Genomic DNA, 17,252 nt, shown 5'->3' with positions numbered 1-17,252 from the left:
GGATCCTACTCCATTCCTTTGGTGCCCAGACCTTGCTGCAGCAGAGGGTGACCTGAAAGCTCACCCCACTGCCTGTATATTTCTCTCAAAACACACAGAACTAGCCCTATCTCCCCACCCCCCCACCCCTGCATAGCCCAGCCAACAGCCCAACCCAGCCATGCTCCACCCTGCAGATCAGTGCCTGTCTCCCATTTGGGAGCCCTGTGCACTCATCAGGACTGTCAGGCATTTCTCCTCTCCTCCTGATTTTTGGTTTCAAGGGAAAGGAAGAAAGGCAGGAGCTGAGTGCTGGGGCAGCCTTTCCTCTTCTGCTGCCCCCCCGCCCCCCACTCCTCCCCACCCAGCTCTTCTGATTGCTGCAGGAAGCAGAGCAGCCCCTTCTCACACAACTCCCTACCTCACTGTTTCCTCTGTGTCCATGTGACCCAAGCACTGCTTGGCACCAGCTCAGCTGCAAACTCCACCTGCCCCCCCCTCCATTAGCAAGAGCCAAAGGAATGCCAGAGAATGGGACAAGCTGCACAGATCCCCCTCGCCACACAGCCCAGCGCCTGACCATTCCACTGCTCCCTGCCTGCACACACCCTTCTAGCGCAAATGCCTATTCATCTCCCCTCCCCAGATAGGTATAAATAACATGACAGATGTCTATACAAAGAGTTATTCATATCCCTGCCAGTGCACAGCCAGAGAGAAAAAGGGAGCCTGTGTGTGTGTGTGGGGGGGGGTTATAAATAGCACACACCCCTCCAGGGTGCAGGGGCACCAATGTACTAGCTGGGGGTGTCTGTGCAATAGACTCAGGGCACAGAGCGTTCTCTAGGCAGGGTGGAGAGTGTGCCAGTCACTGCCACATGGGGTGCTGGGGAGCGAGCCAGGACACCGAGTCTCTCACACGTCGCCCGGACAGGCTTGCAAAGAGCAGCTTCTAACTACACAGGGATCAACTTTGAGCCGAGGGACTTGTCTCCAGCAGCTGGTACTCGAGGACCCTGTTCAGGGCTGGGGTAGGCAGGGCAGCAGGACCCACTTGCACGTCCTCTGACTGTGGCCCAAGTATCCAGCCCCAGGCAGTGTTTTAAAGCAAGTCTGGGGTCACAGAGCCAGCAAAATAAAATAATTAAAGCCGGGTCATGAGGTGCACTTTAAGCCTGGGCTGCTCCCAGATTAGGGCAGAGCCCCCATTATTTCAGACCTCTAAGCACGGCCCAGGTGCACAGCAGCCACAAGGGTCAAGGGCAATGCCTCACAGAGGCCAAACAGCCATTTTAATGGTGCCACCCTCCTGTCACAGAGATTGAAAAACTGCAAACTCCCGCAAGGGGGTCAAGAACACCCCTTGGCTACTCACCACCCTCGGCTCCTCTACTCCACCGCTCCTGCAGGGGGATGGGATGCTCTGCCCCATTAGCAGGCGCTTCCCCCAGCCTGAGCCCCCACTTGTTGGCTGTGTTACAAAGGACCATCGCCCTTCCCCTGCCCGTTACAGCGGTTCCAAGCAGCAGCAGGCTGAGGAACCAGCAGCAAAAATCAAACCCTCCAGCAAGTCCAACAGCATGGAGATCCCACCCCTCTCCGGCTCAGCCCCACCCCAGGGACCAGGCTGGGGGGCTGTCAGGCAGCGAGCAGACAGCTGTGCCCTCAGGGTTGGTGCTGTTCGCAAACAAGGCCAGAGACAGGAGCCAGGTGTGACCTCTGCATGCCAGCACTTTCTACAGGCAGTCACCCTCCTCTGGGCCTGAGCATGGGGAGTCAGGAGAGCCAAAGGAAACAGGAGGGAAAGGCACCAGACATCCCTTAGTTAGGAGGTAGCCAGTCCCAGCCCCTAACCCACTCCAGCCACGGGCAGAGCCCAGAATCCCATGGGGGGAGTCACAGAGCAGAGTTTGATTCATGCAGAGGGCCCTGGGAAACCCAGTCCCACCACTTGCTGGTCCAGTGTCTCCACTGGAGCAGATGGGGGTGGGTCTTTCCTGCTGGGAACAGTGCTACTGCCAGAGGGGTCCTGCTCCTAGAAGGGCTGAAGCCACAAGGAACTCTCCCCCCCCCGCCCCAAGACAAAGGCACATCCCTGGCTGCAGGTAAGCCCATGGCAGGAGATAGGGAGCCCCAGCTTTGCCCTCGCTTTCTAACAGGAAGGAATGAGCATTTTACAGGGCTCAGCCAGACCCTAGGGTCCAGCTGCTTGGGCTCAAGGCTCAATCCCACAGGGAAATTTCCTCTGTGGAAGACAGCAGAACATAGCTGGGCCAGGCTACCTCTCCCCAAGGGGACAGGGCCAGCCAAGGGGAATCCCCAGCCACACCCAGACAAGGAGCCTCCTGGGCAGGGTCTCTGTAGCGCCCCCCACACAAGGGGTTGTAAGGCTGGAGCAGGGCTATCAGAATACACACAAGGGTAGGTGTTGAGAAAAAAGCAGCCCTGGGGCAGCTTGGCCATCGGGGACTGCCAGGAAGGATGGGGGGAGGGAGGGTTGAGCTGCGGAGGGCAGGAAAGCAGGGATCAGAGAGCACTCTCTGAGTGCAGGGGGGAACTGAGAACTCAGGTGGTGGCTGGCAGGGGGCAAGCACAGCGGCAGCCCCCTGCCCTCCGGAGTCACTGGACTCCCATTGCCAGAGGCATCCTTGGCCCCTACTCTGCGGCTGGGTTTCACAGAATAATGTGCCAGCCTCGCAACAGCTGCGCCCTTTCTGAAATTAGCTCTATTGAAAATCAACAGCTGAGCAGCACAAAGCACCCCCCCCACACCCCATGGGGAGAGCCACGGGGTGGGGGAAGAGAAGAGAGGAGAGAGAACTGACACCAGCCAAATCCCCCACACACACCACCACTGTGAACTCAGAGGCAGCAGCTTCTCCCTCCACCCGGTCCCCGTCCCCCAGCTCTGGGCTGCAACAAGAGCCAAGCACATCCAGCCACCAGGGAACGCCCCCTCTGCTCAGTGTGTGGGGAGGGTTCCTGTGCCCCTTCACGCCGCCAGCCGGGGGGCTCGCTGGGTCCATGCCCCCTGTCGGGGCTCACCTGCAGCCACACTCGCTGCTGCTGCGGGGGTAGAGAGGAGACACCCTGGGCAGGGAGAGCCAAGCTGCAGACCCAGGGCAGGGAGGGATCCCCACCATGCCAAGCTGGGGGGGACGGGACGGGACAGGGGACACGTCCTTGAGGGGTCCGTCACAGGACGTAAGGCTGTCCCTGGAGATTGCTCGGTAATGCCTGGGGGGCTGGAACCCTGCCCCCCCACCCCGACTATAACTCGCGGACCTCAAACAAACCAGCCAACCCTGCCCCTCAGTAGGTCACCACCACGAGAGGGAGGGAAGGGGGTAAGGTGAAGGGACCCGGCCCCCGCCCCTCGCAGAGTCACCGCCGGGGGGGGGAGGGGGGTACGGGGAGGGCAGGTCCGACACCGATCTCAAGTCATCCCCTGGGGAGGGAGGGGGAGGACGACAACAGCACCGCCCACTCAAAGTCAACCCCGAGGGGGGGGCCACCGCCCCCGCCCCCTCAGAGTCACCACCCGGGGGGAGGGGAAGGCCCGGCCCCCTCCATGAGGCACCCCGGGGGGAGGGGGGAGGGGAAGGGGCCCGGCCCCGCCCCTCTCCAGAGTCACTCCCCGGGGGAGGGAAGGCCCGGCCCCGCCCTCTCAGAGTCACCCGGGGGGGAGGGGAAGGGCCCGGCCCCGCCCCTCAGAGTCACCCCGGGGGGGGGAGGGGAAGGGCCCGGCCCCGCCCCTAGAGATCACCCGGGGGGCCCGGCCCCGCCCCTCAGAGCACCCCGGGGGGGCCCCGGCCCCCGCCCCTCTCAGAGTCACCTCACGGGGGGAGAAGGGCCCGGCCCCCGCCTCTCAGAGTCACCGTCCCCGGGGGGGGAGAAGGGCCCGGCCCCCGCCCCTCTCAGAGCACCCCGGGGGGAAGGGCCCCGGCCCTCGCCCCTCCAGAGTCACGACCCGGGGAGAAGGGCCCCGCCCCCGCCCTCTCAGAGTCACCCCGGGGAGAAGGGCCGGGGGGGGGGGGGGCCCCGGCCTCCCGCCCTCTCAGAGTCACCATTCCCGGGAGAAGGGCCCCGGCCCACGCCCCCTCTCAGAAGTCACCCACCCGGGGAGCAGGGCCCGGCCCCCGCCCCTCTCAGAGTCACCCCCGGGGGGGGAGGGAAGGGCCCCGCGCCGCCCTCTCAGAGTCACCCTCCGGGGGGGAGGGAAAGGCCGGCCCCCGCCCTCCCCTCAGAGTCAGACCCCCGGGGGGGAGGGGAAGGGCCCGGCCCCGCGCCCCCTCAGAGTCACCCCGGGGCCCCGGCCCCGCCCACACTTGAGTAGAGCCCCCAGAGAGAGCTCGTCTCGATCACCAATGACGAGATGCAAACATGCGAGAGACGCGGAGGCGCTGAGAGCGGTGCGCTCTCGAAGAGCGCGCGCCCGGGCCCGAGCTCAGGTAAGCCGTGTTCTGGTGCTCCGCTGGGGCGCGCGGGCGAAGGCGCCGGGGGCGGCGGCGCGGGGCGGCGGGCGGCGCCGGGCGCGGCCGCCCTCGGCGGGACACATAACAAACGATCGTCGTGGCGGCGGCGGTCGGCGGGGCCCGGGCCGAAGGGCTGCGCGGCTGCCCCTCGGCCGGCTCAGCAGGTTGCGGCGCGAGGCGCTGAGAGCGCGCTGAGCGGGCTTCATGCCGCGCCTGCGTACTTGCAGAGCTGACGCGATCTCGGTGAGGGGTTGCTGTCTCCGACGCGGCGCCAGCAGGGTGCTCCGGTGCCGCCCGGCCGCGGGCCGGCGAGAGGGCCGCCCGGCGGCTCGCTAGGTTCTAGCTGGCTGCCCGGGCGGGAGGCGGGCGGCGGCCGGGCGAGGCGTCAGCAGGGCAGGGACCCGCCCCGCCCCGGGGTCTTCCCTCGGGGCCACGGCGGGCGCCTCCATGCTGGGGGCCGCCTCAGCGCGCGCCCTGCCGCGCCGGCCTGTGCCCGGCGGCTCCCTCCCGCGCGCGGCAGTGCGGGGCGGGCGGCCGGGGGCGCGGGGCGGCTGGGCGCCTTCGCCGGGGCGTGCTGCGGCTGCCTTGTGCTCGCGCCCCGCCCCTCGCGCCCGCCCCGCACGCCCCCGCCCCGCCAAGGCGCGGGGCGTGGCCGGCGTGCGCGGTGCCGGCGAGGGGAGGGGCATCGATGGGAGTTGTAGTGGCGCCGCCCGGCGGGGCGGGCTGTGCTCGGTGCTGGGGGCGCGGGGATGGGGGGGGGGGGGGCGGGGAGAGGCGCATAGGTGTGGATTCAGGGGTGCATGGTGTGGGGCAGTGAATGGTGGGATGGGTGCATGCGGGCGTGTCATAGGTTGTGATGGTGGGGGTGGGGAGTGAATGGGGGGATGGTGCATGGCGGGGCGTGTGCATAGGTGGGGGCAGTGGTGGGGTGGTGAGTCATAGGTGGGATGGGTGTAAGGTGGGGCAGGGTTGCATAGGTGGGGCATATGGATCAGGGGTGCATGTTGGGGGTGGTCCTAGTGAATAGGGGATGAGTGCATAGTGGGGGCAGGAGGGCATGGTTTGGTGCATGATTGATCCAGGGGTAGCACTTGGTAGGGTGGGGGAGTGCAAGGGTGGAAGTTGAGGTGGGGGCAGGGGCATCAGGTTGGGTGCTTCATGGATCCAGGGGTGCATGTTGGGGGTAGTGAATGGGTGGGATGGGTGCATGGTGGGGCGGGGTGCATAGGTTGGGTACATGATGGATCCAGGGTGTGCATGGGGGGGAGTGAATGGGGGGGATGGGTGCATGGTGAGGGCGGGGTGCATAGGTTGGGTGCATGATGGATCCAGGGGGTGCATGGTGGGGGGGAAGTGAATAGGGGAGATGGGTTCATGGTGGGGCAGGATGCATAGGTTGGGTGCATGATGGAACAAGGGGTGCATAGTGGGGGTGGAGAATGAATGGGGGGATGGGTGCGCGGTGGGGCATGGTGCATAGGTTGGGTGCATGGTGGGGGCGAGGGGTGCATGGTGGGGGTGGGGAGTGAATGGGGGGGATGAGTGCATGGTGACCAGACAGCAAGTGTGGAAAATCAGGACTGGGGGGTAATAGGTACCTATATAAGACAAAACCCCAAATATTGGGACTGTCCCTATAAAATCGGGACATCTGATCACCCTAGATGGGTGTATAGTGGGGGTGGGGTGCATAGGTTGGGTGCATGATGGATCCAGGGGGGTCCATGGGTGGGTTGGGTGCATGGTGGGGGTGAGGGAGTGCATGGAAGCTGAGGTGGGGGCAGGAGGTGCATGGGGCAGAGTGAAGCCTGCTCAGTATAGCAGGGACTGAATTCCTTTCCTGAGTGCCCCAGAAGCAGGATTGGGCAATTCTTGCACAGAGATTTGGGGAGAGGGAGTGACCAGACCCCTAATTTTCTCTTTGTTCTGCCCGTCTCCTTCCACTGTGGAATCTGTTTGAAACTGGCCCTGGGGGTTGGGATGGTGATAGGATGTGACTCACTAACCTCCCCCACAATCTACTCAGCCCCTTGCTCCAGTTGTGGCCGCCCCAGGGTGACAGGCTCTAAGTGTGAGAGGTGAGGCAGCCGTCTGGTCTGTGAGAGCCCTGGGGATGCCCCCTGCCCCCCAATCCCTGAATCCATCTATCTCCCGTCTGGTCTGTCAGAAGCCAGCATGACCCCCAGGGACTGTGAAATTGGAACAATGCTCTTAGGACTTAACGGATGCAATTGTTTGATATTTGGAATGAAACTATAGACGGGTCAAGTTGCAGTAGGGGAGGGTCCATTGGCTCAGAGACCCATTTGAACATCCTATCCAGCCCCCTCTCATTTACAAATGCAGGTTATAAAGTTATACTGGAAATTTCATCGCAGTGGGTCCCTCACTAGTCTTCTACAGGGCATGCTTTCCCCACGCTTGCAATGCAGTCACTTCTGGGGAGGGGTATGGCAGCAGTTTAACAGCATACAGCAAGGCTACACTCACAGCAGTTGAAAGACATCAGCTGAACCTGCAGGGGGATTTTGATTGATAGAGTGGGATTAGCAGAGTTAGAACTTGGCTAGGAGAAGAGATTTCACAACCTACCTGCTGGGGAAAGTGTCATGGGATCCCTGTTCGTGGCAGCTGCACCCTGGATACTGCTTCAGATGGAAAGAGCACCCCCTGCTGAATCACCAGCACTGTTTTCTGCAGCAGTGCAGGCTGGGTGTGAGTTGGCCCTGTCCTGCTCAGTTTGGAGAGCTGAGGGGAGATCACAGCCTGAGTCGAAATGGCTGCTGTGCTTCAGAAATAAGCTTGTTCAGGCTTCATGCTGTTGGTACCAGGAAATTTGCCCCCTGCCTTTCTCACCTGGAGCTAGTCACGTGCAGGTAAGTGGAACATAGATCATGGTCACTCCAACCAGCAGGAACATCCTGGATTTGCTTTTGCTCGGTGTAAAGGGCAAGAGGATGGAGCAGCGGGTTGGAGAGAGGACACCGTTAGCCAAGGGCATTGCCTCAGGGAGCTTTCCAGGGAAAGGAAGACACATCTACAGTCCCTTTCTGCAGGGCCGCCCAGAGTGGGGGGGGGGGGCAAGTGGGACAAGAGGTCCGTCTCTCACTCCGGGGGCCCTGGAAAACTCTCACGGGGCCCGGGATCCCAGAGCTTCTTCCACTCAGGGTCTTCGGTGGCAGGGGAGTCCTTCTGCCCCCGAATTACCACCGAAGCGGGGGCCCCCCGCCACCGAAGACCCTAGGAATCCTCTGGGCGGCCCTGCCTTTCTCTGTGTGCCATGCTTCCGTCTGCTTCCTGCTTGCCTTTGCAACGCTCAGACCTCGGTTGGTGGGATCTCATGTGCTCTCCTGTGGCTTTTTCAGTGGCCCTGCTGGTGTGTTTTCTACGTGCATCTCATGGGCGATATCAGGCACGTTTGGGTTGATCTAGCCATGTGTAACTCTCATCCATCTGCTCAGGTACAATGGGTGCAGATGCCCCAGCCGCTGTCCGTCCACGCAAGGTGCAGGGGAGAGGTAGAGGCCTGCTTTAGTTAAATGCACCGTTAACCATCCTTGGAGGCCTCCATCCCCTGCTAGTGATTTGGCTTCGGATGCCAGCCCACTATAATTACATTTTCCATGGCATTAAATATGAATGGTTCAGGTTCTGCCGTTTCCACTCCAGGCCAAGCAGCAGTCTCCAGCCACTGGCATCTTTGTCTTGTTCTTAGAGGAATTTCATTTAAAAAATGGCTTTTAATTGCACCTGCTATTAGTTGGCAGCACTAAGTGAATGGCTGCACCCGTCTCCAGGATGGCACTGGGATGGCAAACTCATTCCTCATGGTGGGGGGTGTTGAGTAAACAGGGACTAATTCTGGGTGGGGGCAGCTGGCTCATCCAAAAACCAGGTGGGTACCCTAAGTACTGCCTCTCTCCAGGGCTGACAAACAGGTGGCTCTTCGATGACCATCCAATCAGATTAAAGAGAACATGCCTCCCCAGCAGCACTGTACGGCCTCAGGGTGCTGAATGCGAGGAGCCCCAGCTGATGCTTCCATAAAGGTGAGAGGTAAAGGGTTGCCGTTGACACAGCCTCCTGCTGCTCTCGCTTACTCGTGGGGACTCAGCCATGATCTGCAGGAGGCGGATGCCTGCCCACGGGGCTGGCACTGGCAGAAGGGCCGGGCCGAGGATAGAGCTGGCACTGGGGTGGGCTGGGGAGTGGGTCGCTGCATCAGCAGGGAGGGCTCTGTAGCTGGGCACTCACCACGCCGCACATTGTGCCCCAGCCTAGTGGGGCCTAAGCCTCTGGGAGAGGAAATGGAGCAGGATGGGTTAGCGGCCATCCCCCATCTGCCCCCTGCCAGGTTGTCCCAGCACAGTGTCCTGGGCTTGGCCAGAGCATGTTTGTCCGCTATGGGCAGTGTGTGGAGGGGGATGGGGTTACCCCTCCCAGAGATGGGCCCAGACCTTTCCACAGAGGATGACCCTGCCCCATGAGGTCCCCACTAAGTTCAAGGGGACACTGCCCCTTCTAAGAGTCTCCCCTGGCTGCTGCGATTATATAATGTCTCCTCTAATCGCCTTAGATTTGACAAGGCTGATGATAGCAGACAGGGTGGGGATTATGGGCAGCAGCTGGAGGTGGGAGTTAATGGAGCCCCTCAAGGCCAGCTCGGAGCAGGGGGCCTGGTCCCCCAGGGCTCTTGCCTGGCCTGACACAGGTCCCACGACCAAGCTCCATGCTGCTGAACAAAGGTTGGCTCCTGGGGTGGTCTGTGGGGGTAGCACAGCTGGCAGGGAGTGGGCCTTGTCTCTATCCACCCAGGGTGGGGAGTGCTCATGTTCAATGCAAGCAAAAAGAAGCCAGATCAAACTAGCAAACACTTGCTGCAAGGTTGCACTGAATTGTGACTTGATTTCTTAGTCCCCAGAGTAGTAACATCCAAGAACCCAAAACCAGAGAGAGACAAAACAGGCTGCTCCCAGGGCGCACGCGCGCGCACACACACACACACACACACACACACACACACGCGCGCGCGCGCGGCTGGTTCTCGTCAGCCTAGATCCCACGCTTCCCTGCAGAATGCCATAGGCTGCATGGAGGAACAGGAATCCCCTGAAATGTAAAGCGACAGCTTACAATGTCCATATGCCACAGGAGACACCCCACATTTGGAGTTCTCTCCCCTCAGGCCCCTACATCGCTGGCTGTTTGTGTCAGCCTCAGGGACTCACCCACGAAGCTAGGCATTGAACTCAACTCTCCCCTGCCCCAGCTCAGCCCCGAGACCCAGCCCAGCCTGTCTTCAACATCTTGAGAGGGTCTGGCAAATGCCGTTGCCTTGCCCAGGTCCCCTCCTGGGCCTCCAGCCTGCTGTGGTGGGCCGCCCCACCCAGGCTGCTGCAAGTGTCTGCATGGACCGGCCCAGGGGAGGTAGCTGAACGTGGCCCCCGAAGCTCCCCCTGCCGTTGGGTGTAGGGACCTTGTGCGACCCCACCAGCCTCCATCAGACTGGTTGGCTTGACACCTCCAGACCCAGCTGCCTGGTCAGTCCTCCCTCCCCCAGGGTGGGCAGGGGCACGATTGGCCAAGGGGGGTGTGCAGGACCCAAAGCTCAGCCCAGCCCTGCAGTAACCGTATGCCCCTCCGTGGCGCTGAGTAGGGGTGGGCTGTCCTATGCCTCAGCACCCCCCAGCAATGCAGCAAGGCTGACGGCAGCAAGTGACAGCACTACAGCTCCCACCGAGAGAGGGGCTACAGGCCCCCCAACCTCCAGCTAGTCCAACCTGGGATCTCAGGGCAGCCCTGCCTCTAGACCCTGCAGCGGTGCTGGCCCAGCTCTCTGGGAGCTCCCCCCAGCAAGGGTATGCGAGTCACAGCTCCTGCCAGTCCCCAAACGTGACCTCTGTGAAATGAACGGAGGCAGGGGAGAGGCCTGCACAGCCCTGGCACTCACCCCCTCCCCAGGGCAGCGTTTAGGTCTCGGAGCAGGGCTGCTGGGGTCCAGCACAGAACCCCCGGTCCCCCGTATCACCTCGGAGCAGCCCATGAGGCAGTGTCCTCCCGCCCCAGCCCAGTCAGCTGCTCCACAGGGAAACAGGATTGCAGTTGTTAGGTCTTAGACTGGCTCCTTCTGCTTAGGACGTGGCTAATCCACAGGGAATTGGCTGCAGTGAACCTATTAATCGCAGCACCAGGCGCCCAGCTGCCATTCCAGCCCCAGGAGATAAACTGCTTATTCACTCATGCAGGGCAGGGGGCTCCTGGCGCTCAGAGGGGTGCAGGCTCAGCAGGGGGTGGAAGGGCTGTGGCTCCAGCATTCGATTTTCCTCTGATAGATCCAAACAAACCTGCCTCCGAAACCCAAACAGGAGCACCTGCCCCCCAACCTGCAGCGAGGGCTCAAACTTATTTTAACTTTTGTCTGGGCTGGTAGCTCCCTAGATCCCCCTGCTAGCCCAGCCCTGAACTCGGCCCCCCTTTGCTGGTGCCCCTCAGTGCCAACCCACAGTCCTCCTTGCCCCTCCCTGTCCCTTATCCCAGCTCAGGCTTTTCCTTAAGCCAAGTGGGTGAGATGTGGACAAATATACACCCTGGACTAGGGACCAATAGGCCATGTGGTCTGGCCTCGAACTCAGCACTGGAGACCAACAGGCTGGTGCAGGACGCTCTGACATGTCCTCGGGCTGGAGCTCTGGGACCTAGAGCGTCCCCCCTCCTCTTAGAAAAATGGGGAGCCATCAAGTGCAGTCACACCCCGAACCAGCCAGTCCCCTGCCCCAGGGCTGGCTTGGAGCCTGACCCCCAGAGGGGAAAGGCCCCGTGTCCCCTGCCTCACCCTGAGCCAGCCAATCCAGGCCTGGAGCCGCACAGGAGCAGGTCCCCGCACTCGCCCAATTCCTGCGCCAGCCAGCGAGCCTATTCCTGCTTGGAGAAAGCTGAGGCCCAATGGCTGCACCGTTGACAGGAGGCCACTAGAGGGAGCTGCAGATTCAGCCAGGACACACCTGGCCCAGCACCAGCACCAGCCTGCAGATACCTGGGCCAAGGGGCAGGATGGGGTCCAGCAGGGACTGGGAACGCTCCATGAACCCTGTGGCAGCTTGAGCCCACCACCCCTCCGCCCCACCATCTCACTCGGGCTGTCCCCAGTTCCTGCCCAGCAAGGCTCCTTCCTTCAGCCCACAGGGGAGAGCCCCCCATTGAGCCCCATAAGCACAGGGCTCTCAGCCCAGCTGGGACCGAGCTGGAGCAATTCATGGGCTAATGAAAGATGTCCTGGCTGCAGCTGAGAGCACCGGGGCTTGCAACAGCCCGGGGCACTTCCCCGCTTCCCTTCCAGCCAGAGGCCCCCACTCTCCAACCTACCTCTACATTGGGGAGCAGCGCCCCCCGCTGGTCAGAGTGCAGCTCACTCACCAGCCTCACAAAATCGTAGGAGTGGAAGGGACCTCGAGAGGTCTCTAGCCCAGCCCCTGGGACTCCTTGCAGGACTAAGTATCATCTACACCATCCCTGACAGGGGTTTGTTTAACCTGCTCTTACAAACCTCCAAGGATGGAGATTCCACAACCTCCCTGGGCAATTTATTCCAGTGCTTAACCCCCTTGAGAGTCAGGAAGTTTTTCCTAATGTCCAACCTAAACCGCCCTTGCTGTAATTTAATCCCATTGCTTCTTGTTCCATCCTGAGATGCTAAAAGAACCATTTACCTCCTGCGACAGAGCGCCAGCTGCCGGACATCCTGGGGCCGTGCCAGGGAACAGGCTGATTGCCTCACCCCCAAAGCTCCCTCTCGGGAGATGGAGGGGGTGTGAATGGCTGAGCTCCACCATGCAGGCTCCCCCTGCAACCCAGCACCAGGGTGGTTGGGATTTCACCCCATTTCCACATGGTAAATAACAGGCACACACGGGTCGGTGTTTCTCACCTGTCAGCTTTATTCCAGGTGCAGCAACACCCCATTGCTCTGGCTCCCTTGTGGGAGAGGGGTCAGGCGAGTAGAGAGTCACAAACCCAGAGATGCAGCCCCAGGCTGCCAGCCTGGCACCGGTGCTGCACGATCCGGCTTGGCCCAGGCAAAGCAAGTCAAGAAAGTGCTCAGTAATACTTTGCGCGCCAGCTCTGACCCTCAGGGCCCAGCCGCCTGCCTTGAACAGTGGCTGGGTGAAGCGAAAGGCCTGTCCCCAGCAGGGCCGCATGCAGCCAGGTACATGGCCGCAGGGTATGTCTCGGGCCAGGAGCTCCTCTTGTATCAACATCTGTCCCTGGAGCTGTGGGCAGTGATCAGCGTACCCAGGCAGGGAGCCAGCGGTGAGGAGCTATGTTCCCAGCGGGGTTTGTAGCAGGAGAGATGGATGGACATGGGCAGCTCCGGGTCCCCGGGACCCAGAAAGCAGTGCAGGGTGGAGCAGGGTGGTATATGGGCACCATTACAGCCTCCCGCCCCGCCCATCAGCAAGGCACAGATAACTGCCGCCACGTGGGGCACGAGCTGCCTGGGCACAGAAGTGCAGAGAGGCTGGCAGCTAAGCAAGGGGCAACGGTGCTGGACATTCATGGCGCAGGTGATGGCAGCCCCAGGCCACGCTGCCAATGAGCCGGGATGCAAAGGGACCCGGTGAGCCGGGACAGAGCAGCCTGGGCCGAAGTCAGGGATTCTCAACCTGGGGGTCGCGAGGCGTCAGGCTCCCCCCGGGTCACCAATACAAAGCATTTGAGAACCCCTGGCGTGAGCAGTGGGGCAGACAGTGCAGCTACAGCTCGTTATACAGCCCCATGAAGGAAGGCGCCATTCCTGCCACAGCAAGGACCTGTCCTCCACCCCAGACGTGCAGAGCCCCTGCTCTGGGTCCCACCCAGGAGAGAGGGATCATCCTGGAGGCTGACAACAGGGCAAGGGTCCAGGGACCTGCTCTGGTCTCAGTGCAGGGTGGTCCCACAGGGCAAGAAGCTGAACAGCACTGGCAGTAGGGCACCGGAACAGGCTCTGAAAAGAACCACTGGAACTGGCCTTCTGCCCTCATGGAATGGAGTCTGGGTGCAGCCCCACTCAGCGGGCCTGGCCCTCCACCTGCAGCGCCTCCCACAGCGAGATCCCTGCCCGGACGGGGCTTGCTGGACCCCGCCCCCAACATTTTCTTTGGTCTGAGCCCTGGGTGCACCCGGCCTTCCGCCCGCTGCAGGATGCTATAATTTGCTGTAGATGAAGTGCAGCAGCTTCTCCAGCTGACTGTCCAGGGACAGCTCGTCCCCGTCGTTGGTGATGACCCAGTCAAAGGTCACGCCCTGGTCCAGGCCACACTCAGACTCCATGTCGTCGACCCCTGGGGAGGAGGAAACCCAGAGATGTAAGCTCCATGCAGATCGACTGGGGAAATGGACAACCACTGTCCCCCCGCTGGCCCCAGTGCTCCCAATCCTGGCTGGATGGCTACATGCTGCAGCAATACAGACGAGGTCCCAGAGTCAGCACAGCCAGGCAAACTCTGCTTGAGCCAGCCTGGAAAACGGCCCTCTCCTAGCGCTCCTCCTCCAGCCTTGCCTGCTCCACACAGCTCAGCTGGGGTGAGGAACAAGGGGACAGCAGCAGCTGGAGGTGCAATATGGCAGTCAGGGAGAATCTCTAGTCTCCCTTAGAGATGAGAGGGGGCCCAGACCTCACGGTGTGCAGGGAAACGGCACCCGAGTGTGACTGAAGGCTCTGAGGCCGCGAAGCAAAGACCTGAACCCTCAGCATTTGCTGGGGCCTGGTTCGTGATGGCTGAATGCGGGGCAGAACCTGGCCATACTCAGCCGTTGCCATTACCCCAAGCCAGTGCCACTCACCCACTATGAACACCCAGTTCCTCCTCTTCCGCGTCTCCTCCGTCGCCACTACCCGCACCAGCTGCACCGTGGCCCCGTACACGTCCTGGAACCACTCCACATCCGACAGGCGCCGGGTGTCACTCACCACCTGCACAGAGAAGGAGACATTAAGGAGGGGGCAGCTGGCAAGGGGGTGTGGCTCCTGGTTGCCCCTCCCCCTGGCTGGCCCCCTTCTTACCCAGACGGGCTGCGTTACGCCCTCCACTACTATCCTGCAGAAGAAGCCCGGGTCTGTGTTGCGTTTCTCCTCCCCCCAGCGGATCATGTCCTGCCGGTAGGTCTCTTTGTAATCGCTGGCATCCAGCAGCCGCTGGAAATCCAGCCCGTGTTCCTGCAGAGAGAGAAGAGGTGGCCCTGAGCACAAGCTCAGTCACTCCTGGTGCCACCGGGGCCACGGGGGGGGTGGCAGGGCAGTACCTTGGCATATTGCTCCTTGAGGGGTCCCGACAGCTGGAGAATGGCGCAGACATCCGGCCCCAACCTGCCAGAGGGAGGCACAAGTGGTTGGAGGGTGACAGGCAGCAGCCCCAATTCCTGCCAAGCCCATGGGAACAGAGATGCATTTCCCCCACCCCAGCGGGTCTCAGACCCCTTTCACACAACACGCCCGAGTGCCACCCCCATTCTACATTTACAGCACCATTATAAATGCTGGAGGCAAAACAGGGTTTGGGGTGGAGGCTGACAGCTCATGACCCCCCATGTAATAACCTCAGGGGGTCACACGGGATCCCGATCCTCAGTTTAAGAACCCTTGTTCTACTACCCACATCCTGGTGGTGGGGCAGCTGCCAAGGCAGAACCCAACCCTGACCCTGGGGGGGTTCCCATGCTGCAGCTGGGGAGGGGCCCAACCCAATCCTCCCCTCAGGCTTTAGGCCGCTCACCCCACTACCACACCCGATGGCGGTGCCCATACAGGCGCCTTGGCTTAGGGCCCCACCTCGCACTGCCCCTGATCCCCGCCCCGGGCCCCTCCCTCCTCTCCTGAGCTGCGTCACACCGCCAAGGCCTCCCCTGGCCTGGATCTCCGCGAACTGAGCCACCCCCGGCTCCCCCGTCCGGTCCCGGAGCCCCAGGCCCAGATCCCCCTAGGCCCAGCTCCCCCGTCTGATCCCAGATCCCCCCAACCCGGTCCCGGTCCCTGCTTCCCGCCCGTCCGGTTCCGGATCCCCCCAGCCCGGTCCCTGCTCCCCGCGGTCCCTGCTCCCCCCAGCCCGGTCCCTGCTCCCCGCCCGTCCGGTTCCGGATCCCCCCCGTCCGGTTCCAGATCCCCCCAGCCCGGTCCCTGCTCCCCCCGGTTCCGGATCCCCCCAGCCCGGTCCCTGCTCCCCCCCGTCCGGTTCCGGATCCCCCAGCCCGGGCCGGCCCGGTACCGGTTCTGTAGTTCCTCCGCCACGAAGTCCTTGCCCGACTTCCTCTTGCCGCTCAGCAGCAGCACCAGCCGCGGCAGCCCGGCCATGGGGCTCCTGACACCCCCGCACGCCCAGCGCACGTGGGCCAGCCCGGGACAGACCATCCGGGCCGGGGGGGGTCCAAAGACCTGACCCCCCTTCGCGGATTCGAGTCCGATGTGGTACAGTCCGAATTCCTTTTGCCGCCCACGTGGTGAAACCCGCTCCCCCGCCCCCCTTGACAAGGGCCGGCCCATCCTAGGCGCCCACCGGGGGGCGCTACCACTGCACGCAAGAGGGAGGACAGTGATGCATCCGGAAAGGGGTGGAGTCAAGCCTGCTGAGGGAGGAGCCTCCAATGCTCCGCCCCCGTACGAGGCGGAACTGGGGGCTTGGCGTCTCCTCGTGTGACATTCGTTCCCCCGCCCCCCAGCCAGTCCCACCCACACCTGGCGGGGGTGGGCAGAGCCTAGACCACGCCCCCGCAACTCACGCCACCGGAAACAGACCCCACCCCCAACAGCGCCCCCTACTGAACCTCTCCCCCAGCACCGCATCCCCTACTGAGCCCCCCCCCACTGCAACACAGCACCCCCTACTGAGCCCCGCCCCAACACAGCACCCCCCCAGCACCCCCTACTGAGCTGCTGGTGCTGAGGGGGCACTGTGGTTGGCGGAGAGGCTCGAAGTAGGGCGGGGTGCTGTTTGCTGGGGGGAGCACCTGTGTTGAGGGGGAGAGGGGCTCAGTAGGGGGGCGGCTGGGTGGTGCAGTGGGGTGGGGGGGCTTCAGTAGGGTGGGGGGGGTGCTGTGGCTAGGGCGGGGCACTCGGGTGTTCGGGTAGGGGCTCAGTAGCAGGTGCTAGTGGGTGGCGTGGGTGGGCGGGGAGCTTTCAGGGGGTGGCTGGTGCTGGGGGGCACTGTGTTGGAGGGGGCTCAGTAGGGGGTGCTGTGCTGCAGTGGGTGGGGGGTCGTAGGGGGTGCTGGCTGGGGGCCTGTGTTGGGGAGGGGCTCAAAGTAGGGGGTGCTGTTGCTGTGCCGAGGTGCTGTAGGTCTGGGGGCAGGGGAGGGCTCAGTAGGGGTGCTGTGCTGGGGGTCTGTGTTGGGAGGGGGCTCGATAGGGGGTGCTGTGCTGCAGGTGGGTGGGGGGCTAGCGAGGGGGTGCTGTGCTGGGGGGGGCTGTGTTGGGAGGGGCTCGTAGGGGGCGCTGTGTGCATGGGGTGGGGGGCTCAGTGGGGGGTGCTGTGTTGGGGAGGGGCTTCAGTAGGGGGTGCTGTGCTGGCAGTGGGTGGGGGGCTCGGTAGGGGGGGGGTGGCTGTGTGGGGGGGCACTGGTGTGGGAGGGAGCTCAGTAGGGGGGGTGCTGTGCTGGGGGGGTGCTGGTGTTGGGGGGGACGCAGTAGGGGGTGCTGCTGGCTGCATGGTGGGTGGGGGCTCGGTAGGGGATGCTGTTGCGTGGCGGCGGACACTGGCTGGGGGGAGGGGCTCATAGGGGGGCTGGGGGGTGCTGTGTTGGGGCGGGGCTCACGTAGGGGGTGCTGGCG

General features: G+C 62.9%; 1 protein-coding gene across 1 annotated transcript; it reads right to left on the bottom strand.

Annotated features, from left to right (window-relative positions):
- Positions 1 to 12,364: 12,364 nt before the first annotated feature.
- On the bottom strand, positions 12,365 to 15,984 carry PMVK (phosphomevalonate kinase). Its single transcript, XM_032789402.2, has 5 exons — positions 15,695 to 15,984; positions 14,736 to 14,799; positions 14,497 to 14,649; positions 14,277 to 14,406; positions 12,365 to 13,774 (listed from the first exon to the last, which is right to left on the bottom strand). Exons 1-5 carry the CDS (start codon positions 15,967 to 15,969, stop codon positions 13,638 to 13,640), a joined length of 759 nt encoding a protein of 252 aa, XP_032645293.2. The 5' UTR covers positions 15,970 to 15,984; the 3' UTR covers positions 12,365 to 13,637.
- Positions 15,985 to 17,252: the final 1,268 nt, after the last annotated feature.

Source organism: Chelonoidis abingdonii, chromosome 11, assembly GCF_003597395.2.
Source record: "Chelonoidis abingdonii isolate Lonesome George chromosome 11, CheloAbing_2.0, whole genome shotgun sequence".
NCBI lineage: Eukaryota > Metazoa > Chordata > Testudines > Testudinidae > Chelonoidis > Chelonoidis abingdonii.
The sequence above is the reverse complement of the archived record's forward strand: the minus strand, read 5'-3'. Positions and strand labels throughout refer to the sequence as shown.

What these genes read in the sequence shown, in the direction of transcription:
- PMVK (XM_032789402.2), bottom strand. Translation starts at nt 15,969, where the DNA reads ATGGGCCGGCCCTTGTCAAGGGGGGCGGGGGAGCGGGTTTCACCACGT. An exon ending in GCGTAACGCAGCCCGTCTGG is followed by an intron (nt 14,407 to 14,496) that starts GTAAGAAGGGGG and finishes TTCTCTGTGCAG; the next exon opens with GTGGTGAGTGACACCCGGCG. An exon ending in GAACTGGGTGTTCATAGTGG is followed by an intron (nt 13,775 to 14,276) that starts GTGAGTGGCACT and finishes CCTCCTCCCCAG; the next exon opens with GGGTCGACGACATGGAGTCT.